We start from the raw sequence: 24,469 nt of genomic DNA, 5'->3' as shown, positions 1-24,469 counted from the left end.
CTACCCCAGACCCCAGGGACCAGCACAATTTGGGCCCAAGTCTGGCTAACTTTCCCCTGTTCTTTAGGTCTCACCTCTGCAGTCACTTCCTCCAGGAAGCCTCCCTGACCTCCTGGTAACCTATGGCACCCAACATCCCCCGGACAGCACTGATCCCTTCCATGGTCAAACTGCTTGGTCTCCTGTCGCCCCCAGACAGGGGGCTCTGAGAGGGCAGGGCTGGGTGTGCTGTGCTCCCCGCTGTCTCCCAGCGCCTAGCACCCCAGAAGCAAATCACAGTAGCCAGCTACTCCCAATCACACCCCGTCCTCCACCGCCCAGGGCTCACCAGGAGCCAGGCTGTTGGTCCTGCCTGGTTTAAGAGCAATTTATGAAAGCAGAGCAGCCTGCTGAGAAAATTCCACACCCTTAATTGTTGCTGAGAACTGGGGAGAGCTCACCAATCACTTCCCCTTCCTGGGCCTCAGTTTCCTTACCTGTCAAGTCACAGGCTGATGGTGGGTGCGGGGAACCCAGTGTTGGCCATTCAGAGCCCCCTCCTTCTGATTTTGCAGAATTTGAATAATGGCCAACACCCACATGCCACTTACTACAGGGCAGGTTCGCTCTGAGCGCTGATGCTATTAACTCACTGAACCCTCGGAACTACCTGTAAGTACTTTGTAAACACTCTTTCCATTTTACAGATGGGAAAACTGAGGCCCTGAAGGAGCCAGCCTGCCTAGAGGTTCATAGCTGGAGAGTGGTGGAGCCAAGATTCGAACCTGGCTCAACAGTCCGTGCTCTTAAATGTCCACACTGTTGATGGTGCAGCCTGGGTGGGGACCTGCCGTGTCTCCTGCCACACGGGAAGAACCCCATAAAAGCCAGCTTCCTCCCCACCCTCCTGTGAGCAATCAGCTACAAACACGAGCTCTGACTGAGCCTATTTTCCTACAACCACCTCCTTCAGATATGGTGGGCAGGAGGGACCCTTCCAGCAGGGCAGGAGCCAAGGGACTTGGGCCCGAGCCCATGTGAGGGTGACGGGGAGCTTGCTCTGTCACTGTCCCCATTTTCCCGCTGAGAAGGCAGAGGCCATGCCATGAGGGACACTGTGACTGTTTTAAAGGGGACTCCTGACCTGGGGCTTCAACGTGGCCCAGTGGTCAGGTATGGGGCAGAGGTGGCTTCCAGGTCAGCAGGGACATGAAGGTGAGAGGGCAGATGGGAAGTGGGCTCCGGCAGGACGGACGGGCCAGAGAATCCCAGAGACCCCACTGCGCCCAACACTGGCCTCCTCTGGTGACACAGACAGTGGCCAGGGAGCGGGAGAGGCTGGACCAGCAGGTGGCAGAGCTGGGGCTCACATCGGAGCCCTCCCCCTGACACGTCCCCTCCCCGGAGCACCCCCCTGCCCATCAGCGAGCTCTTTCCAGGCGCGTGGAGAGAAAAGAAGGTGCCTTCGGTGGCTCAGTGCCCAACCCGGGCCACTCCTGTCCCTCGTGAGGTGTAATCGTGCGCTGAAGGTGTGAAGTCGTTTCCCGTCACCCCAATCCCTCCCTCTCCCACCTCCTCAGGGGTCTCAGCGGCTCCCCCATCAGCACTGGCTCTCCCTCAAGTCCACCTGGTCTTTGCAAAAGAGACAACCCTCCCAGGAGCCTCTCCAGGCTTCCCAACAAACCGTTCGGAAAGACGCCGTCTCTCTCCTTGGCCCGCCGTGATCTGGCTTCTGCCGCTGCCCACCCTGGAAACTCCCTGGCCAGAGCCACCAGCGGTCACTCCTAATCCACCGGACATGCATCTGTTCTCCTTTCACCTGACTCCCCGTGGGCTGCGTGCCCACCCGCTCCTGCCTGGCCCGGCTCGTCACCGTCAATCCCAAAGGCTCGAGCCAGACTCCCCTTCCCTCCATCCTTCCCCCCGTGACCTCATCGAGGACCCATCTTCACCCAGGAGCCTGGGGGGACGACTCCTTGGGCTTCAGGCTGACTCAACCTGGTCCGTTGGATGTCCCAATATGGGACCTACGCTCTACTCTCTGAAAACCTGTGCCTTGTCCCACACCTGGCCTCAATGACCCTCCAGCTACCCAGGCAGCCACGTGAGAAACCTCGAGTCACGTCAGACCTCTCTCTCCCCACATCCAATCCCGCCCATGTCCTGTGGATTCCACCCCCGAAGTCTCCCCCACATCCGTCCGTCTCGCCATCCCTGGCAGCCCTTGCCAGTCCAGGCCTCGCCCCCGCCTGATAGCTGCCCACGGGCTTTCTATCAGCTCTCGACCTCTCACCTTGCCCCACCCCCAATACCCTCGAGTGGCAGCAGGAGCGAGCTCTCTAAATTCCAAGGCGGCATATCCCCTCGTCGCTCGGTCAATGGGAATTCAGTGAACGTTTTGCTCGTCAGGCACTGGACGAAAGAGCCAAGGTCCTTGTTGTCAGAGGGTCGAGGGAAGGGACGTGAGACAGATTATCTGAAACCAAGTGGGAAGAACAGGACGCTCCTCAAGCCCTGGCCTCAGGGGAAAGTCCAAATTCCAGGGGCTCAGCTCACGGCTCCTCCCCCTGGTCTCTCAGCTCTCTGTGGACAGAGCCTCCTAGACTCTCGCTTTCCTCTTCACCTGGCTAACTCCTTGTCCTGCAGGGCCCCCTCCTCCAGGAGGCCCACCTGCCCTGGGGTAAGTCCGGGTTGAGGCCACTCCGCTGTGCCCCAGCCTAGTCTCGTCCACTGAGCTAAATGCTGGTTGCCTGTCTTTCCCTGAGAGAGGTGAGCTCAGGATGGGCAGCCGCTTGTTTGTTCCTAGGCCCCCAGCTCCCTGCTCCACACTAGGAGCGCTCAAAAAAACATTCCCCAAATCAATGAACCAATGAATAACCAAACAAGTGGACGCCCACTTATCGAGGTATTCGTTAACATGAGTTTAAACCTAAGAAAACAGAGGCCGAGGGCCTGAGCCGGGCCACACTCGCCCCTGCCTGTCCACTCACACGAGGCCCATAGCCCGGGGTGGCTCACAAGGAACCGCCAGGCCCAGAGGGAGGAAGGGAGGGGGGCTCCTGCCTAAAAGGAGGAGCCTGACTAGGACTGGCCCAAGCGAACTTTTTTCCCTACAAAGGCCTCTAGCATTCCAGTGGGCGGGGACAGGACATGATTAAGCACTGTGCTGAACCGGGTGTCAGAGGGTCTCCTTCCTCGGGACAGCGACAGCGTGCCTGCCCCCAGCTCTTCCTGAGGGGTGACCTCAGCCAACAGGCATGACCTGGCAGCCATGCCTGGGGTGAGGAGCTGGGGGTGGGGACAGGTCAGGAATTGTACCCTCCACCCTCCACTGGCTGGTAAGGCCCATCAAGACCTGGTGCCCACACAGCTCCCGGGACAGAATGGGCACCACGAGGGGTCCTTGGGATGCCCAAGGCAGCCCCGAATCCAGGGGCAATCTGGCCCCGCACTGTGCTCTGGGGGAGGCCGCTTGGTCCCCCTCAACATGCTAAAGGAGGTGTGTGTTTGTCCTATGCTCCCCAAATGGGGCTTCTCCCCGGGAGGCCAATTTTCCTGACCGGTGGGCCTGTCCCAGGCCCTGGAGGCGGATTCTCCAGAGTGAAGCAGCCTGGGATCTGACCTTCACCCCTGTACATTCTCACACATGCACACAGGTATAATTTGAGGGAGGGAGAAAGGATTTGTCAAAATCTCTGTGGTTTACAGGGAGAGAGGCTTAGGGAAGACGGGAGGGGTTCTGGTGGTCAGAGGTCTGGGGTGCCTGGACCCTCCAACCTGGGTGATGTTGGAGAAGGCACGTCCTTTCCTAGAACGGGACATTTCAGGGGCTGCCTGCCTCCAGGCTGCTGGAGAGAGCTCCTGCCAGGAGGACTCACAGGGTGCCGGGAGCAGGGTGCCCAGCGCAGGGTGGACACAGAGCAGGAGCTCCATAAGCCCACGGGGCGGCTTCATGCTGCTGCCGGCAACAGAGGCGCAGAGGTGCTGGCTGGATTGGCTCTCCCTCAGCATCCCAGCCCCCGGCCACGGGCTTCCATCACCCCTAGCCTCGCTGCGGGAGTGTCCACCCTGATACCACCCTCTTCACTGCAAGAGGGTTTCCACTCAGAGTAGGAACAAACCGGGAAGACATTCTTTCCAATATCAACCTCCCTGCAGGGCCCCAGAAGAGGTGGGCAGGGCAGGGAGAGGTCCCCCCAGCAGCTGGGCCTTTGTTTCCACGGCAGAGGCCAGGCCACAAGGCCACAGGACCACTTGCCCTCAACCCTCACCTGCCTGCTTCCATGGAGGGGCCCTTGGGTGGGGGGTTTTCCAGACAGGCAAGGGGCTGGTGCACGGGAGCCACCAGAGGTCTCGATCGTCTCCCGGGCGTGGCCTCCAGTACCACGGGCCCACAACGGTTCGCACAATTTCCTCTCCAGAAAGGCAAGTGGTAACAAACCAGCCCCAGCTAAGCTCAACTCTGCCCTCTGCCACCCTCAAAACACAGAGGGGAAAGGGTGTGAGTGGCGCTGGGAGTTGCACCAGTCACCCACAAAGTTTCTGTCCCTGGTGGGCCCAACCTGGGCTCCAAATCTGGTCCAGGACAAGCTGAGAAAGACACTGCAAGCTCCAGGCTAAGTCCCACCTCCCACGACCGAGCTCTGAGAGAGCAGGGCAGGCCGTGGACCTCCTGCCCGTGCACATCACTGCCTTCGAGGAACCTGCCCAAGGCCACCTCGGGGACAGGCCCCGCCTGACCACACCATCCCTCCTGGCAGGTGACCTCTGCCACGTTCTGCGGCAGAGACGGCCTCCCAAGCCCACAGATTCTGATTCAGCAGGTCTGGTCCAGGGCCTGGGGATCTGTATTTTCAACCAGCTCCTCCCAGGGGGTCCTGGGAACCACAGCTGAAGACTCCACACCCAGGAGCACCCCCGCCACGAGCCACTCACCCGGTTGGCCGTGACGGCCAGGTTCTGCAGGTTCTGCAGGAGGCCGATGTCAGCCGGAAGGAAGGTCAGGTTGTTGTGGCTGAGGTCCAGGTAGCGCAGCTTGCGGCAGTAGAAGAGCTGCGTGGGGATCTTCTCGATCTTGTTGCGGTTCAGGTAGAGGCGCTCGAGGTTGGTGAGGTTGCCGATCTGGATGGGGATGTAGGCGATGTGGTTGTACCACAGCTTAAGGCAGGTGAGGCGGTGCAGGTGCTGGAAGCTAATGATCTCCTCGATGGTCTTGAGGTTGTTGTCCTTGAGGTCGATCTCCTGCAGGTTGTGGAGGCTGAAGATGGAGTGGGGGATCCGCTCCAGGTCGCAGCGGATCAGCTCCAGCTCCGTCAGGTTGGCCATCTTCTTGAGGCTGTTGAGCACGATGAGCTTGGTGCCCTCGTTGTTGATGGACAGCTTCTGCAGGTGCACGCCCACGTCCGTGACCACCTGTGGCAGCTTGCTCAGGTTGCTCTTGAGCCGCAGCACCTTGAGCCGCTTGAGCTCGCGCAGCCCGTCGATGACGATGTAGCGGTTGTTCTCCGCGCTCAGGTTGCCTGTCAGATGCAGCTCCTCCAGCGTCTTCAGGCTGTAGATCCACAGCGGGATCTCCTTGATGTCCGTGAACTTGATGTGCAGCGCCCGCAGGTTCTCGCGCAGGAAGGCCAGGGCGGGCGCCTCGATCTTGGCGGCCGTGTGGTACAGCCACAGCTCCTTGAGGCCCGTGAGCTGCGCGATGCTGGGCGGGATGGTCACGTCGGGGATCAGCTCCAGCTTCAGTACCTCCAGCTCCACCAGGTCGAACACGGTGTCGGGGATGCCGCTGAGCATGAACAGGTGCAGCTCCAGCTTGTCCTGCGCGTTCTTGGTGAGCCGCTGCCGCAGTTTGTCCAGCGTCCACTCGTTGTTGAGGTTCAGCTGCCGCAGCTTGTTCTCACTCACCTCCGACAGGAAGACGGCAAAGCGCTTGGAGTAGAGCGGGTCGTACTGGTCGATGAGGTGCAGCATGAAGGCGAAGTCGTTCTTGACATCGGGGATGTCGCTGTAGCTGCTCTCCTCGCGGATGGACTCGAACGAGTACTTCTTGAGGGAGCGCCGGAGCATCCACCAGAGCGTGTACATGCAGATGAGGCCATAGAAGATGACCAGGCTGATGTAGAAGGACGCCAGGATCTTGAAGAGCGTGGCCAGCGGGTGGGCGCACCGGTACGTGCGGTAGCCCGTCAGGCTCTCGATGTCCACGGTGCAGTCCACGTCGAACTTGATGTTGTGCACGTAGTAGACAGTGTAGCAGATGATGAGGATGAATTTGATCACTTTGATGATGGTCTGCCGCATGTAGAGACGGTACACGATGTCTCCCTCCTCCACGTGGGTCCGGAACTTCTTCACCTTCTCGAACAGCGCCTTGGCCTGCTCCCCCTCCTTCTTGTCCAGCACGCCCGTCTCCGAGCGGTCCACGATGCCCTGCTCGATCCGAGACTTGGTTCGCTGCAGCATGGGCACGGTGGCCTCCACGTCCTCGCTGACCGTCGATGACTTCTTGTCCATGGAGCCGTTCATCTTGCTGAAGGCCGGCTTGGGGTCGCTCTCCTCCACCACCGTCTCCGACAGGGCTCGCGTGGTCCAGGGCGAGTCGAAGCACTTGAGCAGGATGGACACAAAATGCTCCAGCTTCGAGCTGGTGCGAGGGAACTTGAACCAGAAGTTGCTGCAGGCCAGGAAGATGAGTGTGTGCAGAAGCACCAGGTAGGGGAAGTACTTGGCGAACCAGTGCAGGCGGTTCTCGTAGCACACAGCGTCCACATAGTTGTACTGGTGCCGGTCCAGGTCATACTTGATGCCCGTGGGGCCAGTGTCGGGGGTCGGCAAGATGGTGGAGTTGGGGTAGCGGGGCTCTGGGCCGGGGGCCACCCAGCCCCGGAACGAGTCGTTGCAGGAGTCCTTGGTGACCCACTTACACGGCAGGCAGATCATCTTGTCCTGGGTGACCTGCAGCGTGCCGCCAAAAACTGCGATCATCAGCATGACGATGGAGATGTAGTCGGTGAACACGTCCCACCACGGCTTCAGGATCCGGTACGCTGGCTGCGTGTCCGCAAAGTAGCGGAGCTCTGTCACCGGAATCATGGTTCAACCTGAAAGGGACCCATGGGAGGGGGTTACTACAGGGTGGCCTGGCTTTCTGAAACCCAGGGATCAGAGGCAGGAGACAGTGGACCCACTGTCCAAAATTCTACCTCAAGTCTAGCTGTGAGTCACACTAGCTGGGCAACACTCATGGGCCAGCCCACGGATCGGCGTCTGTCCAGAAACCATATGTTCACCAAGTGGCTGGGAAACCACCAGAGGGAAGGCAGGCAGCCTCCCCATTCCATAGACAGGAAGGCTGAGCACTGAGATCCAGGTCACGCTGACAGACTGCAAAAGCAGCCTCACAGGGACCCCCACGTTTCAGCAGGAGCATTCCTGAATTCCTGTCTAGACCCCATCCTGCTAATGATCAGAACCAGAGGGGCTAGTTGAAAACTTCCAGCTCACTCGGAACCAGCTGCCACGAAGCTGCGCCAGTGGTCCGAAGAGATTTATTCAAAGTGTGAGAAAAGCCAAATGCAGAAGAGGGGGCTGAGTATGAACTCACTTTTTTTTTTTGTGGCTGTGCCGCGCAGTATGCGGGATCTTAGTTCCCTGTCCAGGGATCAGACCCATGCCCCCTGCAGTGGAAGCCCAGATTCCTAAACACTGGGCTGCTGGGAAGGTCCCTAAATACCTGTGTTTTGACAAATGGGTCTGTTTCTGTTGGGAGAGGCACAAGGGTGCCCAGGTTATGGGACGGGGCCACATTATTTTGATTATTCATAACATTAATAGTGACAATAGTAAGTAACGAACACTTCATAAAACAGGGCCTCCCTGCAAACACCAGATGCTTCCCATCTCATCTTCCTCGGGCACGCCGGGATGGGTGAGGACAGGAGGAAAGTAAACCTAGACCCCTTGAGGGAATAGAGGTGCTCAACAGAGAACGTGTGCCAGGCACCGGGCTGGTCCTTACCATGGAATCCTCCTCGTGGGGTCCCTTTGACATCCAGATGTAGGGTCTATCTTTGGTCCCATTTCACAGATGGGATGACTGAGGCTCAGGGGAGAGTCACCTGCCCAACGTCACTCTACTACTCAGGGCCAGAGACGAGATCCAACTCAGGCCTGTCCCTCCACCTCCCCACTCAGATCCTCACCACTGCACAGCCTCGCCATCCACCTGCCCAAGGCCCAACGCAGGGCAGGGCCAAGAGATAGAGCCCAGGAGTTCAGCTTCCCTGCCCCCGCGGGGTTCCCAGAGCTCAGGTCACCGCAAGGCCAGCAGACACCACCACCACTTCCCTGAGCCGGCGGCTCCAGCCCAGGGGGTCAGCCCTCCTGGTGAGGCCGGGACTCACAGGCCAGGGTGAGAGCCTGCCCCACAGGAAGGCCCGGGCCCTCTAATGACCAGCTGGCCCCTCACACCACCCACACTCCTGGGCAAGCAGACGTCCAGGGGAGGGCCTGCTGAATCACGCAGCCGGCCCCCAGCTGAAAGACACCCCGACACTCCTCCCTCCCTTCCTGGCTCCCCGAGTCCACATCCAGGCAGGCGCCCAAAGACTGGGGGCCGGAAGGTAGGAGGGGCCAGGACGGAGGACCCAAGGATGTGCAACAGCCTGCCCCGGAGAGTCCAGGACGAGACTGCCAGGGCAGGATGCCAGACGCTGGGGGTGGGGGCTGATGACCAGGCAGGATGTGGTTGCAACCTCACTGTTTCGGGGGAGTGGGTGTGTCACGTACTGGAGAACACTCAGCCTCTCCCGGTGAGGAGCTGTCTCCGGGCCCCTGCTGTCCTGGGGCTTTGCTTATGTTGCCTTCCTAACTCCTTCTGGGTCTGAGGTGGGAACTGTCCACAGCTCCGTCACAGGTGAGGGACTTGAGGCTCCAAGAGGTAGGAGACAGTCCCATCCACCGAGCGTGTCTGGCTCCTCCCGCCCCCCCCCCCCCCGGCCCCCAAACACCTGTCTCGAAGCACGCTCTAAGCTCTCCGTTCAGCCCCTGGCCCGTTCCTCTATGGGTAGTAAATGTGACCAATGAAACGCCCCTGCCCCAGGGGGCTCTCGGGCCAGTGTGAGCGTGTGGGGAGGGGTGGGAGAGACAGAGGAGTGTCCAAATAACGAGACTCGAGTCAGGGCAGGGGGCAGCCATGGCTATGGCAGGAGAGATGGATGCCACCTCCCTGCTGAGAAGGGCTTCGTGCAGGGGACGGTCCTGTGCTGGCCCCGAGGCTGCTGGTGCCTCCTCAGCCCAGGCCGGCGCCCGTTCCACTGTGCCGAGGAGGCCTCAGAGGTTCAGAGCCAGGGGCCCAGGTCACACAGCTTAGAAGGGCAGGCCCGGCCTCGTGTGGGGGACCTGTCTGGGAGGGGTCACCCTTTAGCTGCATCGTGTTTCTGCCTCACCTCTGCCACCAACTCACTGTGGGGCTCTGGACAAGTCACTGCCCCTCTCTGATGGCGAAATCTGGAAAGAAGGGGAAATCTGGAAATTTCGGGGAAATCTGGAAAGAAGGTGCAGGTGCCAAAGCCCAGGCTTTAGTCCCCAGGGTGCCAGGGACCGCGCCTTCCCCACGACTGGCCCCAAGAGGAGACGGACCACCGCCCCTCTGGAGTGGAGGTGACAGGGGGCAGCCAGCAGCTGAAAGCATGTGACCTGTGTGCAGGCCAGGGCTCTGCTGCTGCCTTGGCCTCGGGCAGGGTCCTCCCTGGCTCTCAGCCTCAGGTTCTTCACAAATGCCAGGGGCAGATTCCCCGCAGGGCTGCCCGGAAGAGCCCGGGGGACTCCATGCTTCTAAAGCACTTAGGACAGAGTAGGGCAGCAGGCAGTCTGCACTGGTGTCATCAATCTTCAACCTTTCCTCCAGATGCTGCTGGAGGACAAGGGTCTACCGCACACAGCAGGTGCTCAATAACGGTATCAAGAGAGCGCCTGAGGAGGGATGGGGAAGAAGTGGGGCGGGGAAGGGCGGGGCCTGGGTGGTGGGTGGGGCCACAGCTTCAGATGGGCGGGGCAAGGGAGGAGGCTGAGGCAGCTTTGGGTCCCCTCCCAGTTCCTGACCACCCCTGAGGGCCCTGGGGGGAACAGCTCCTTCTGAGAATGATGGCCCAGCCCAGAATCCTCAGGAGCCCAAGAGGTGCACACTGTTTTGGCACCCTTTCTTTTTTTCTCACAACAGTTTTATTGTGGTAAAATACACAAAACATAAAATTTACAATTTTAACCATTTTGAGTGTTTTAACCGTAACAGTTCAGGGGCATTAAGTACATTCACTTTGTTGCGCAACCATCGCCAACCATCCATCTCCAGAATTCTTTTCACCTTGCAAAACTGAAACTCTGTCCCCAGTGAACACGACTCCCCATTCCCACCTCCCCAGCCCCTGGCAACCACCATTTTCCTTTCTATCTCTATGAATTTGACTACTCTAGGTATCTCATACAAGTAGAATTATACAATATTTGTCTTTTTGTGACTGGCTTCTCTCACTTAATGTAATGTCCTCAAGGTTCATCTATGTCTTAGCAGGTGCCAGAATTTCCTTCCTTTTCTAGGCTGAATAATATTCCTCATGCCCATTTTATAGATATGGAAACTGAAGCTTGGGGAGAGAAGTCACATGCCCAACTTCACACTGCCTGTCAGGGATTAGAGGCCACCTTCAAACCCAGTTCTGGGGTGGAGCGCTTCCAGGAAGCCACTCAGATGGAGCAGATCCCAGCTGACAGCTGCCCCAGGGCACACCTGGGGGTGGTCAGGAAAGCACCATAAGGGAAAAGGGGCCTGTTTTCCTAGTTACGGAGAGTTCCCTTTTCAGGAAGTTTCCTGTAGGCAGTGCATTCATCCCTTCCCTGCACTGAGGCCTCCGGTCCTCCGCAGCCAGGACGGCCCCTAGCAGAGGTGTGCAACAGCTTCTCTCCTGGGGCCTCCGTTTCCCCGTCAGGAAGGGAACAGAGCATCTGTCATGGATGTGCCCACATTTTGTATAAGGTGGTCAGGGTACCAAGGGGCACGTGATCCAGGCCTCCGCCCACCTGACACCTCCCTTCCCACTGGCACCACTACAGACACTCCCTGGGCCTGGCAGTACCTGCCTACAGCCAGCAGGGAGGGAGAGGCACCTCCAGCAGCCAAGACTCGGTTCCCCATCCACAAAATGCACGTGGTAACAGGTGCCCTGCCAAGCTCTCAGGACTATCAGGAAGTCACAAGAGGGAGGTTTCCCCGGCAGCCTGTGGGGGGGATCTCAGGCAGGTGGAGAGCAAGGAAGAACGGTGATAGGAGCTTGGAGGGAGGGGGCCAGCCGGGCCAGCCTGCGCTCTGCCACTCAGCAATGGAGTGACGCTGGGCAGATGACTTCACCTCTCTAAGCCTTAGTTCCCCCATCTGTGGAATGAGGCTAAGACAGATGCAGACCTGGCCCCCGACAGCAATCCTGACTTCAACAGGCAGTCGATGGGTAGATGAAAAGAGCGCAGAACCTGAGCACAAAGGAAGGAAATGGAAGGAGAAAAAGCACCCAAGACGCCTGCCCTGACACCTGGCAAAGGGGCAGAGTTAGGTGGGGCCAGGCACAAAGGAGGCGGGCAGAAAGCAGATCCTGGCCCCTTAAAGAAGCCTCTAGAATACAACAGGGCCTTTTCAGCAGAATAAAGGAGCTCTGTATGTAATGCCATTTTGGAAAAAAGCGAGAGCCAGAATAATAAATAAATACAATCCCATGCTGATAAACCCTGACCAACTCGGGGAACGGCTCCCTCTTAGAGTGGGAATAGGAGGCAGGATGAAAGGAAACTGGAATTTTTTACCAGCATGCCTTACCTTTGTGATTGAAAAGTAGTACAGAATTTAAAATAAATACAGTCTAGAAGAAAAGAAAGAAAAAAATAAGCTCTCAGGTGGAGAGTTCAGGTGTTCTTTTGTGGCTCTCAGAGGGCAATCTCGGGAGGGTGATGGGGAGTCGGGTCAGATCAGATCTCTGCCCCAAGAGATGGAGAATTTGCAGAGGATCCTGAATAGAGGGCAAAGATTAAAGGGTTGAAAGCGAGGTGGCTGAGAAAGACAGAAAGGCCCCATGCCCTGCTGTCCCCTGAGCTCCAGCCCAGCTAACCCTCCTTCTTCCAGAACAGATGCATTGTTTAAAGCTACAGACTGTGCCCTCCTGGAGGTCAGGGCTTGACACCCACCAGTGAGGTGGGGTTCACCCTGGCTGTACCAGGTAAAGCTCATGGGCAAGAGACCACCAAGGGGTGGGGATGGGGGTAGACTGGGAGCCCTACAGGATGGGGACCACTCCAGATCCATCCCAGTCTCTGTGCAGAGCCCGGAATACCGAAGGTAGAGTAAAGGTTTGCTGAACTGGGCTGAGCCAGGGGGGAGAGGAAGTAGGAGGGAGGTTGGCAATTGTCAGGGAAAGACTCTAGGACAAAGGTTTAGTCACAGGAACGTTCATCACGGTGTTATTTATACCCCAGGAAAATTGGAAACAATCTAGATGCCTGTTACTGGGTGATTGGTCAATACCTATTAAATGATCAGATGATGGAATACTATGAAATAATGAAAACATGTTAGAGCAAAACACTTGATGACATGACAAAATATGTTAAATGCAAAAAGTAGGTAACAAAACTGTGACAGAGTTAAGAAGCCTCCTGCAGTAACTTAGACGTATATTCGAAAAATATTGGCGGTGAGATTAGCCTGCTGTTTATAATCTTTTTTTCACCCCAAACTTACCTCTATTTTCTGTTATAAGCATATGTTTACTCAGGTAATTAAGAAAAAAGATTTAAAAAAATCAAGATTCCAAAGGATCAAGAATAGCTAAAACAATTCGGAAGAATAACGTGGGAGGAGACTTCCTATAAAGCTCTAGGAATGCAGCCAGTGTGGTGCTGATACAGGGATGGATGGATGGACCAGAGGGTTGGAAGAGCGAGCCTAGAAACAGACCCCGAAATTTCTGGAAACTTAGACATGACAGTGTCTATGCAGGTTCGGGGGAAAAAATGGGTGTCCATGAAAGGAGCTGGCTTAGTTACTCACATGAAAAAAGCATAGCCCCATCTACCTCCTTACAGGAAAATAAATTCCAATGAGTTAAAGACCTAAAGTAAAACTTGAAAGTGTTTAAAGAAAAATCTAAGAGACCATCTCGATGGCTTTAAGACAGGGAAGGATTTCTTATCACAAAGAATACAAATCCTTACAGGAAGAGATTGATCTATTGATCACATTAAAGTTAAAATGCATGCACATCAAAGGACATAACAATAAACAAATGAAAAGAACCCACAGACCTGGAGGAGATATTTGCAATAGGTATAACTACCAAAGGATTAGTATCCAGAACAAATATAGAACTGCTACAAATATACGAAAAAGACAATCCAACAGGCAAAAAATGGCAAAACGTACGGCTAGACAATTTATGGGAGAAAAATACAAAAGGAAATTCATGGATGAAACAATTCTTAATCTCATTACTAATAGGGGAATGCAAATTAAGACAGTCACATGCCATTTCGCTCCCTTGCGATTGGCAAAAATGTTGAATTCTTAAATGAGGAGATAGAATGTATGTATGCATCCTCTAAGGGAGCAATTTAGCTCCTAGGTAAAGATCTTAGAGAGTCACTTTACACATACGCATGAAGCCATAGACAAGAATGGTCACTCCGGAGCTGTTCCTAATAGCAAAACATCAACAACCTAGGTGTCCATCAACAGGAGAAAGTATAAATTGCTCTAAGCATCTGGTGAAATGCTAAAGCAGTAAAGTTAGTGAACTTCAGCTACACGTACCAACATGGACAGACCCCAAAACAAGCTATAGAATAATACATACCTTATATAAGGTTTTCTGTAATGTACATATCCAAGTGTAGTGAAGGTATAAACACATGCACGGGGGCTTCCCTGGTGGCGCAGTGGTTAAGAATCCGCCTGCCAATGCAGGGGACACGGGTTCGAGCTTCGGTCCGGGAAGATCCCACATGTCACAGAGCAACTAAGCCCACGTGCCACAACTACTGAGCCTGCGTTCCAGAGCCTGCGAGCCACAACTGCTGAGCCTGTGTGTCACAACTACTGAAGCCCTCGCGCCTAGAGCCCGTGCTCCGCAACCAGAGAAGCCACCGCAATGAGAAGCCCCCGCTCACCGCAACTAGAGAAAGCCCATGCGCAGCAACGAGGACCCAACACAGCCAAAAATAAATAAACACATGCATGGAGAGCCCCAAAACCAAGATTCTAGAGAGGGAAGAAAATGGGATTGGGGAAGAGGCTTATATTGTGCCTGAGATGATTTGAGACAGGGAGAGAGAGAAGGGGTGTGTGTGTGTGTGTGTGTGTGTGTGTGTGTGTGTGCGTGTGCGTGTGTGTGTCTCTGAAGCAATTATTGCCAAACATGAAAGTCGAACAAAGCTGAGCCCTGGGTACAAAGATATCTGCTCTAGTTTTATAAGGTTCATGTGTGCTTAAACTATTTCCTACAAAGTTTACCGGAACAAAAGCAACTGTTTCTACTCCTGGCTGCTCCTCTCTCTGGTCCGCACACCTGCTGGGCTCAGCTGGGGGCAGCCTCTACTAGATGATCGCCAGGGCAGCAGATTCAGGTCCTCCTTCCAACTGGCCTGCTCCTGGCTGGCGCAGAGGCACCTGCGGCCTTTGAGGACACTGAAGGATGCAGCATCACCCCTGCCCAGTCCTGCCCTGCCCCAGGGAGATGCAGAAGTGTGTAGGATGCAGCTAGACCCTTCCCACTGTGCAGCACACGCAGGTGCAGAGAAGCGGGACCAGCTTCCTGCAGCAGAACTAGGGCAACCCAGAGAGCCCCTCTCCTCCCCGTGGTGGCAGGCAGATCTCGGGGAGTGTGAAGAGCAATAGCTTCAGAACTGGGGAGACATGGGTTCAAATCCAACTCAAGCATGAAGTAATTCCATGACGCCAGGCAAATTATTTAGCCCAAGCCTCCATTTTTGCAACTTTAAAATAAGAACAGTGCTACCTACCTCACAGATCTGTATACAGTGACCCAAAAGATGTCCAAGGGATATTAAGTAATAATAAAAGATGTTGACCAGCATATAATGATATATCATGCATGATAAAACAATATAAAATGTCACAAAACAACAAATACTTCATGATTCCAGTATGTGGCACTTAAATTTGCTACTTTTGTGAGAAGAAAAAAATACTTGGCAAAAAAACAAAAGACCTCCCTCACCAAGTCGTTTCTAAATATTGTAAGAGTTTACAAGAAGTACCTGCCATCTATCATGCAAGGAAAAGGTTAGCTTGCCCCTGCCTGCCCTACCCAGGTAACACACACACTTCGACAGGGCGCAGGGAAGCAACACCTCAGGGTGGGTGAGCTCAGACCCTGGGACGAATGACTTTTCTTCTCTAAGCCACAGTTTCTTCACCTGTAAAATGGGAATATTACAGTACCTCGGAGGCTTATTGTGAGAATTAAAAATAACATAATGCATATATTATGGGACAACCCAAGGCCTGGCACAGAGGAAGGTGCACTATACTTATCCCAACCCACATGCCATTGCAGAAACCCACCCAGAATTTAGTGGGGGACACCCAGGAGAGCGCTGAGCCACAAGCACAAATACCTCCAAGCTTCCCCAAGGCCCCCAGGACCTCCCAGGACTCAGAGACCACACTCAATGGCCTTGAACTTCTGGAGCCCAGGCTCAGGACCCCAGGACAGGACAGAGACAGAGAGCTGGTGAGCGGTTCGCAGAACCACCCCTTAGGTGTCCAGCCTTGTCCACATTGTTGATTTCCTCCTGAAGCTTCTCACAGATGGGGAAAGAAGTCAAAGAAATGACAGCTGCCCCCTTGGGCGACCACCCAAGCATGCTCCACCCCCATGCTGGCCTGCAGAGATTCGGCTTTCACACCTGAGCCGCGGCAGGCAGGCTAGGCTGTGGGTAAACAGGGCACAGAGAGCCTTTTGTTATAGCCCAAATAGAGAGGCTGGGAAAACTTCCCAGGCGGGAGGGAGGGGAGGCAGGAGGCTTGCACCCCTCACCCCTCCTCTCGCCCCTCCTCCTACCTTGGGGAGGCTGTCCCTCCAAGGCTCTCCCAGGGAAGGGGGAAGGGCCACACCCAAGAGGCTGGAGGAAGACACTGGGTCACAGGTCTTGTCCTGGGAGTGCTCTGGGCCTGTGAATCTGCTCCTCGGTCAGCACCCTGGGGCCTCTTCTGCTCCCAGAGCAGGAGGGGAGGAGAGGGCCCGCTCTGGTGCACACGGCCCGCACCCGCCCCAGCACGGGCACTGCCCTGGAGGTCCCCACACCCAGCCGGGGAGAGTGCAGGCTTGGGGCACCACCTGGCTCCCTGCACCCTGCGTAGAAGGGCACACCCTCACTTTCCCAGAGGGGAGACGCCCAGGGTGGGACGGGGGAGGGAACAAGTTTCCGTTCCAAACTCCTCTCCATGTGGGCTGGGCCTCCCAAACAGGTTGGTCCTCATGCTTCTCATGCAAACTTGCAAGGGTACAGGTGGCCTGGTGGGGGGGGAGGGTGACAGGTGAAGGACACCCACCTGGGGCTTGCGGCCATGGCTCCCCGAGCCAAGCACTCACAGGCAACAGCCCAGGCCTGAGGCTCAGGCCGTCCCCTCACCCCACCAGGCTGACGTGTTACTGACATGAGCTCCGGGTCACTGACGTGGACTATGTGCCAGCACTGCGCCTGGTACTTCCTGGGCCTCGGCCCCCAATTTCCAGAAACACAGGTACGGCGGCTCCCCACTTCACCAGCATGTGACCTTGGGAAAGTCACTTCCCTCCCAGGGCTCTGGTTTCCTCATCCATGAAGTGGCCACTGAGTCTATTCCTGGTAGGGCGGTGGTGAGGACTGAATGAGGCGGTCCATAGAAAGCTTTTGGCTCAGGGCCTGCCACGCAGTAAGCCTCTGTAACGTCAGCTGCTGTTACCATCATGGGATGGTATCAGTCCCTTTAGGGGTGTGAAATCTGAGGCCCAGAGAGGTTAACTGACCTGCCCAAGGCCACACAGCTAGAAGAAGATGGTGGGGAAGATCACCCAGGTCTGCCTTTCCATTGTGCCCACCTGTCTCAAAGGCCAGCAGGTCTCCTGGATCTACCTGGGCACCCAGAGAACCCTGGAAATGCTTCCTGGGACAAGACCCCCATTTCCGGAGGGGTACATGGAATCAAGGTCTCTGCAGGGAACTCTAGCAGGCCATACTCAGGAAACTTTGGTGGGGGAGCCCAGCTCTGGGTTTGAGCCTGGAAGCCAGGTGCTGGGTCTGGGCCCATGGCGGGCAGAAGGGCCTTGAAGACAGGCCTCGATCTGCTTTGAACACCAGCGCCGCTTTCCTGGACAGCGCACGAAAAGTGGGCAGGAGCGCCCACGGGAGGCCGCAGACTCATCTGCTGAGATCCAAGGGGATTGGGACCAAGGGGGCCTGGCCGAGGGTAAGCCGTCTGTCGCCTGGCTCTCTGGGCTGGTGGGGGGCTGCCCCCAGGGATCCCGACCCAGGCCACCAGCCGGGAGATGTGACAGAAGGATTCCTATGCCGCCCCACCCGGTCAGCACGTTTGCCAACAGGTCAACTCTGCCGGGGGCATGAGGTTGGCAGTGGCGCCTCTGAGGGTGCCCAGGTGCCATGTGAGAGCCATGGAATTTTACAGCCACTTTTACTCCAGTGGAACATGGCTCCTGGCATGAGGCTGTCGCGCAGTGTCTATTTAATTTTGAGGTTTTACGTCCTCAAGAGACAGTTAAACAAAGAACTTTTTACGAGATGTGAGATGCAGTAGAAACGCGTCGGGAAAGCGCACAGGGAGATGTTTGTGGCTGGGTGTAAGAGCTGTTCTAGAAACCTCATCCGCTTGCACATACACACGGATATCCAGGGCCTGAGGGAGCCCAGCCCCGCTTCTACACCGAGGGCGACCCTTCTGGCAGCAGCTGGTGGGGACCGGCGCCGACAGAGTCGCGCTGGTCAGTGTTGGCCGGCACAGTCGGAAGACCCCCAGCCTCACGACGGCCTGCAGAGTGTCTTCAAAGTGCAGGTTCCTAGGCCCACCCCCCAACTTGGACTCTGCAGGGCTGCGGTGATGGGTCCAGGGGAACCAGCATTTTGAACAAGCTCTCGGGAGACTCTGAAGCACCCCGAAGCCCGAGAACCTAGAGAAAGAGACAAATGGAAGGTGGGGTAGAAAGAGCACAGGCTGCCAAGGCAAACAGACCCGGGTTCACATCCCGGCTCTGCCACCTGAACTGTACGACTTTGGGCGGGAGCCCTCATGCCTCGAGCCCTGGTCTCCTCGCCTGTAAAAGTGACACAACCTCACCCAGGAGACGGTGGTGGGTAAGATGGCAAACTTCACAGTGACCGGCGCGCCGCCTGGGCTCGGACCGCGGCCACCGTGGACGTGAAGGCTCTGCTGCTGGAAGGAGGGCGAGCAGAGCATCGTCCACCGAGAGGCCAGCTCCCGGGCTCCCACAGGAAGCGGCCCGAAGTGGCCTGTGCCAGAAGGAAAACGACTCCAGGAAAGACTGGGAGAAAGAAACAGGGGAGAGGGAGAGGGTCCCGACGGAGAGCTGAACGCCGCCGGCCGAGGGACGCGTCTCTGCACAGACCTCACCCCCAGGGCGGTCCCTGCCGAGCCAGGCTGCCAGGCCGGGGGTTCCTCCTGCCGAAACCCGGCCTGAGGTGTCTACGCCCCAGCAGAGCATCTCTAGACCCAGGTCCCAGGGCAGCCCCCCCCCCGCCCCCAACCCCGTCGCCTCACCTGTCCACCCTCACGGCTAAAACCTGAGAGGAGCGTCCAGGGGGACCAAGATCGGGCTGTCCACCAGGACAGTCAGGTGAAAGGACTCAGGGCCAGGCTCAGGCCAACGCAACACAGCAGCCCCTGCCTCAGGCAGACAGAGGAGGGCCAAAACCTGGAGGCTAAAACCTCTCAGGCTGGCCCATGCCATTCCTCCCTGGCACAGAGGAGGAAGTCTGACCTCAGATAAGTAGGACCTGCTGCTTCCTGCTCATCACTGGCCAGAGACCTCGGCTCAGTCTTCCCTTCTTGCGGGGGGAGGTAAGAGTTCCTCAAAACCAACAGGAAACTCCTACAGGGCAGGGCTGGGGTTTGCTGACCTTGTCCCAGTAAACAGGATAGTCAACAAAACCACACATCAGGCACTTCCCACCGCCCTCTTCTGACGGGACTCACCCACAGCTCTACCCTCGCCTGGGAAAGACGTCCAGGGCGGACCATTAAATGAAACGAGAGCTAGGTGCAAACCAGCAGCTCTAACAGGACTTGGTTTTAGGAAAATAAGCAAATGGTAAAAATACATGTGGGAGAACCTACCCCTCCTCACTCAAATCTCTGGAGATAGAGATCAAGGGAGACTCTCACTTTCTACATGACATTAAAACCAAGACATTATAGGGACTTCCCTGGTGGTGCAGTGGCTAAGAATCCACCTGCCAATGCAGGGGACACGGGTTTGATCCCTGGTCTGGGACGATCCCACATGCCGCGGAGCAACTAAGCCCGTGCACCACAACTACTGAGCCTGCGCTCTAGAGCCCGCAAGCCACAACTACTGAGCCCACGCGCCACAACTACTGAGCCCACGCTCCACAACTGCTGAAGCCCGTGCGCCTAGAGGCCATGCTCCACAACAAGAGAAGCCACCGCAATGAGAAGCCCCCACACTGCAACGAAGAGTAGCCCCCGCTCGCCACAACTAGAGAAAGCCCACACGCATCAACGAAGACCCAATGCAGCCGCCAAAAAAAAAAAGCCTAGATGGGAGAGGTGGAGGCAGGGAGCCCTCGGACACAGAACAAAGGACCCCAGCCCAGGATTCCAGGACCTGGCTCAGGTCCCACATCCCTGCCTTCTTCCCGATGAGTTTGGGCAAGTTGCTTCCTCCCTCTGAGCCCCAGTTTCCACGTCTGTAAACGGGGGATCAAGGCCACTCCCTGAGCTTCTGCAAATGACCAAAGAGATCACTGATAAGGTTTGTTTTACAAATTATTAAGCAGCTTATACATACACCTGCTATGATTAGGGAACACGTTCTAAGACACCCTGTGCTACCTTCCCTATATCAACATATTTAATCTTCAAAATACCCTAAAGGGAGGCAAGGTGCTAATATTATCCTCTTTCCATAGATGAGGAAACTGAGGCTCAGAGAGGTACAGTGACTGGCCCACAATCACTTGTCGAGCATGTGACAGCTGGGACTCAAACCCAGGTCTGACTACAAAGTCTGGGTCCTAACCAGTGCACGCTCCTGCCTTTGGAAACTGTTTTCCAAAGCACAGGACGAGGAACCCCCATCCCCAGAGACGTCCACGTGATCAAATAAGTGTGGGGAAACACGACTTGCTAGCTCCCTCTCAGAGACTCGCCATGCTCTCAGTGAGCTCTGAGACATCCTTCAAGGCTCTGAGAAGTCCTGCAGCACAGACTACGACAAGATATTGTTCCCGGAGTCACCTGACCACTGTGACCAAAGACACTGGTGTTCCACAGAACACACCTCAGGAAACGTGGTCATGAGACAGCATGAACCACCACCCAGAGTGACAAAAGCCAGGGGTTCACCATACAAGTTCACGCCAGCCTGAGTATGGCAGCCACGTACTACTCAGCTGGCCACTGAGTCAGGAGAAGGAGGAAGAATTCTGTTTCCTGACATCTCTGCCCTAGAAGCCCAGGCCTTCCAGCGAGAAGAGCAAAGGGCTGCAGGGACAGAGACACCACCCTTTGCCCTCCAGGCACCTGCTCGGCTAGCCTGGAGGGTGGGGGCCCAGTCCTTACCCTGCGGAAGGCTCTGCTATCTGCGAGTTGGCTGTCGGTGCTGAGGCTGGCCCACGTCTGTCTGGGCAGGGTCCTGGCATTCCTTTTGCTCCATGGAAGCTGCCTCCCTACAAGGAAGCAAGAGCTACAGTCAGCAGGGACGTGTGTGACTATCAGCGTTACCTGCTGTGCTGCCGACAGTTTCGGAGCCCCTGCTCGGTGCAGGGCCTGGGCTGGGCTCTGGGGTGATGACAGAGAATCAGATGGTCTGCGGGGGATATGCCAAGGCAACAATTACAACTGGCTCTTGAGAGCCCGGGGCTCTGCTGGGGGGAGCCCGGGCCCTATGGGGACATGGAAGAAGCACTAGACCTTGACTAGTAGGGTCAGGGAAGGCTCCCCAGAGAGGGTGCTGCCTGAGCTGACTGCTGGGGAAGAGTGGGAGTTGGAGAGAGAGCATTCCAGGGAGAAGGACCAGCACATTTGCCTGGAGGGGAGAGAACACGACATCTAGAGCCTGCTGAGTGTCCTGGCTGGATCTAGGACTGGAGGCGGGAAGTGGCGAGAGGTGAGCTACAGAAGGGTGAGCTGGATCCAGGCAGAGACACACCCTCAACCCAGACACATGAGTTCGACTCAAACACAAAACCCAACCATTGGGCTTCCCTGATGGCGCAGTGGTTGAGAGTCCGCCTGCTGATGCAGGGGACACGGTTCGTGCCCCGGTTCGGGAAGATCCCACATGCCGCGGAGCGGCTGGGCCTGTGAGCCATGGCCGCTGAGCCTGCGCATCCGGAGTCTGTGCTCCGCAATGGGAGAGGCCACAACAGTGAGAGGCCCGCGTACCGCAAAAAAGAAAAAAAAAAAACCAACCCAACCGTCATCTATAGTCAAGAACTGTTTAGTGAGCATCTACTACATGCCAGGCACTCCGCTCAGAACTGTTCACAGGAGGGAACAAGACAAGTTAGGAGGGCGGGGAGAGAAGTGTGGTCAGGCTACAGCAGGGTAGGGGGAGTATTTAAGCCAGCCAGGCGCTGGGAGTGTGACCCAGCCATCAAGGGAGGCCAAAGGACAAGGAGGAGTTAGCAGGAAGGGGGACGAGGAGGCGTGGTTACACAGACAAAGGGATCGTGGAGCCTTTCAGCTGTTTACACCACTGAACATTTATCACACCTACTCAATGCTAGGCACTGTGCTAGGAGGAAAGAAGCAGAAGATGGTCTCCAGCCTCACAGGGAGACAGTCAGTAACCTGGCAATCCCACACAGAGTGATGGCAGCTAGACAGCGAAGCACCTGCGTCTGTAAAGGCACAGAAGCCATGGGAGCCAGTCTCTACCCCAACCCCTCCCCTCCTCGGCAAAGAGAGGGATACCCACGGAGGCTGGGAAAGCCAGTCACTTGCCCATGACAGAGACAGGCCCAGAACTCAGGCCTCTGGACTCACTGGCACTGATTCTTCTAACCCTTCCTCTTCCAGGAAACACACGCTGACCACCCCCTACACATTCACCCACAGCTGATGCCTCTTTCCTCTGGGTTGCCTCTGTAATATTTCTAGTATTATGCTGGCCACTGTATCAATGTATTCCTGTCTGCCTTTCCTCCCAGACTGTAGCCAGGGACTGTGTTCTCGTAGCACCATTCCTGGCCCAGACCAGGCACTTACCAAAGGATGGTTGAATGAATGAATGAATGAGTCAAGGGATGGAGAGATGGTGTGCTGGGCTCCAGGGCCCCACATCCAACCCATCTGACTCCCCGTGAAAGTCTGTGAAAACCCAGAATCACCTCCACTCTCAGGAGAGTCAGGAACCAGGCCGATCCCTTCGCTCCAACTCCTGCAGGCGAGGTCCAGGCCAAGCCAGCTCCCTGAGTTCTGACCTACTGGGGCAATCCTCAGGAGCTTCCACTACCCAGAAAGGCCATTCGAAGTTTGCAGAGGAAACAGCTTCCTAGCGGATGTGCCCAAGGGATGGAGTATTTGGTTGAGTTCCAGGAGGAAGTCACAAATATTTCTTGGGCTCCTGTGCTGTGCCTCACAGCCCCCAGAAGGCAGAGGGGCATTAGAGCTAACCCCAAAGAATCTCTAAAGCTGGGAAGACAGGGAGGCAGGGCCCAGTCATTCATGCCCCAGCACCTCTCCAAAAGCCAGTCCTCCAGCACTGTCATCTGTCCTTGCCTCCCCTCCTGAGCCAGAGGAAAACTTGACCTTCACGAAGGCAATGCCAGTGTGACTGAGCCATGGGCACTGCCCAGTCCCTCTGAACGAAGCTCTCACTCCCCCATCCCCTCCACAGGAGGGATCACCAACATCAGACCTCCTCCTCCTGCCTCCAGTCTGTCTGTCTGCCACTCTGTGTGCTCAAAGGGCAGGATACAGTTCGTCAGGGGTAAAAGGTACTCCTAATGGAAAAGGTGGGAGAGGCCCCTGGGAGCCTTTCAGCTCCCCCAAATCCTTCCTCCACAATTTAGGCCCAAAGTCCCTTTCCCGCACCAAGCTCTCTCCCTCCTCATCCTCACACCTCATCCTCAAAAGGCTTCCGGGGGTGGGGCAGCAGAAGAGCCCTCCGGGGAGCATGGTCACCAAGGGGCGGCCCCACCCTTCCAGCCAAGTCCCCACCAGGAGGAGGTTGCCAGCCACCCCCCAACCATCTCTCCTCCTTTCCAAAAAAGGCAGCACAGGCATCAGCTAAGAACCAGCCCAATCTTGGTTCAGTCCAGTCCAGACCAGGGGAAAGAAGCAGTCAACAAAAGAAGCAGAATCATCATGAACCTCAAGAACCAGCGTTTATGCTGCTTCAGCTGGGCAGCCAACTTTGCTGGGTCTCCAGCCCAGACCTCATCAGACCTGGCTCTCAGGCCCATCTGGATGCACAGGACACCGGCAGGGTCCGGAGCCTCAGACCCTGGACTGGGCTTCCCAGCAACCCCAGCCCAGCCAGGCCCCACAAGCATAGCCAGGGATCTGCCCCCAAGTCAGGGCACAGTTCCAGCCCAGTCAAGAGGAGGGAGGGGTGTAAGGGAAGAGGAGGGGGCCAGGAACCCAGGAGAAGAGAGCAAGCGGAACCTTTGAAAACAGAAAAAAAAACTGCTAAGGAGAAAACCCAGAGGTGGAACCTCTAGTAAGGGGGGCGTGTGTGTGTGGAGGGGTGAGGATCTGGGGGAACCCAGGAGATGACAAGGGGACCTGGGGAGCCGAGGCGGAAACTCCCGGTTATGTAGAGCGCAGGGAGGCACTGGGGTGCCTGGGAGGGGGCTCGCGCGCCGCGGCACCAGAGAGAGGCGGGGGGGGGGCCCGGTGACCCGGGGGATGGGGAACCCGGAGGTAGGCCGAACTGAGCTGCCGCGGGAGGCCCCGAGGGAGCCGGCCCTGGCGGGCAGAGCCCAAGCTACCCAGGGTGCCCGGGGCCAGCCAGCTGGCCGGGGACGTACAGGAGTGGATTTCGAGGGGTGACAGCTCGCACCCCCTTCCCCACCCCACCCACTCACCTGGGCCCGCCGCGCGCGGCCGCCCAGCCGGCAGCCCCGAGCCCCTGCCGCTCTGTCCCGCCGCCAGCCGCTGCGCCCCTCCGGCGCCTCCTTTTGTTTGTCCCTCACTGCACCACTCAGCCTCCTCCGCCCCGGAAGTGAC

The 24,469-nt window shown here is 56.7% G+C and overlaps 1 protein-coding gene across 2 annotated transcripts in view; it reads right to left on the bottom strand.

Moving 5' to 3' along the window:
* The window catches only part of LRRC8A (leucine rich repeat containing 8 VRAC subunit A), a 26,462-nt gene extending 1,993 nt beyond the window's left edge, over positions 1–24,469 (bottom strand). The window contains exons 1-3 of one of the 2 annotated variants that reach the window (XM_079926245.1): positions 24,328–24,469; positions 20,855–20,961; positions 4,915–7,079 (exon numbers count right to left, since the gene is read on the bottom strand). In XM_079926245.1, coding sequence (XP_079782371.1) covers positions 4,915–7,071 — 2,157 coding nt within the window. In that variant the 5' untranslated portion in view covers positions 7,072–7,079; positions 20,855–20,961; positions 24,328–24,469. The remainder of the gene's footprint in view (positions 1–4,914; positions 7,080–20,854; positions 20,962–24,327) is intronic. The other variant, XM_079926246.1, reaches the window with a different exon arrangement.

Source organism: Stenella coeruleoalba (genome assembly GCF_951394435.1).
Source record: "Stenella coeruleoalba genome assembly, chromosome: 7".
Classification (NCBI taxonomy): Eukaryota; Metazoa; Chordata; class Mammalia; order Artiodactyla; family Delphinidae; genus Stenella; species Stenella coeruleoalba.
The sequence above is the reverse complement of the archived record's forward strand: the minus strand, read 5'-3'. Positions and strand labels throughout refer to the sequence as shown.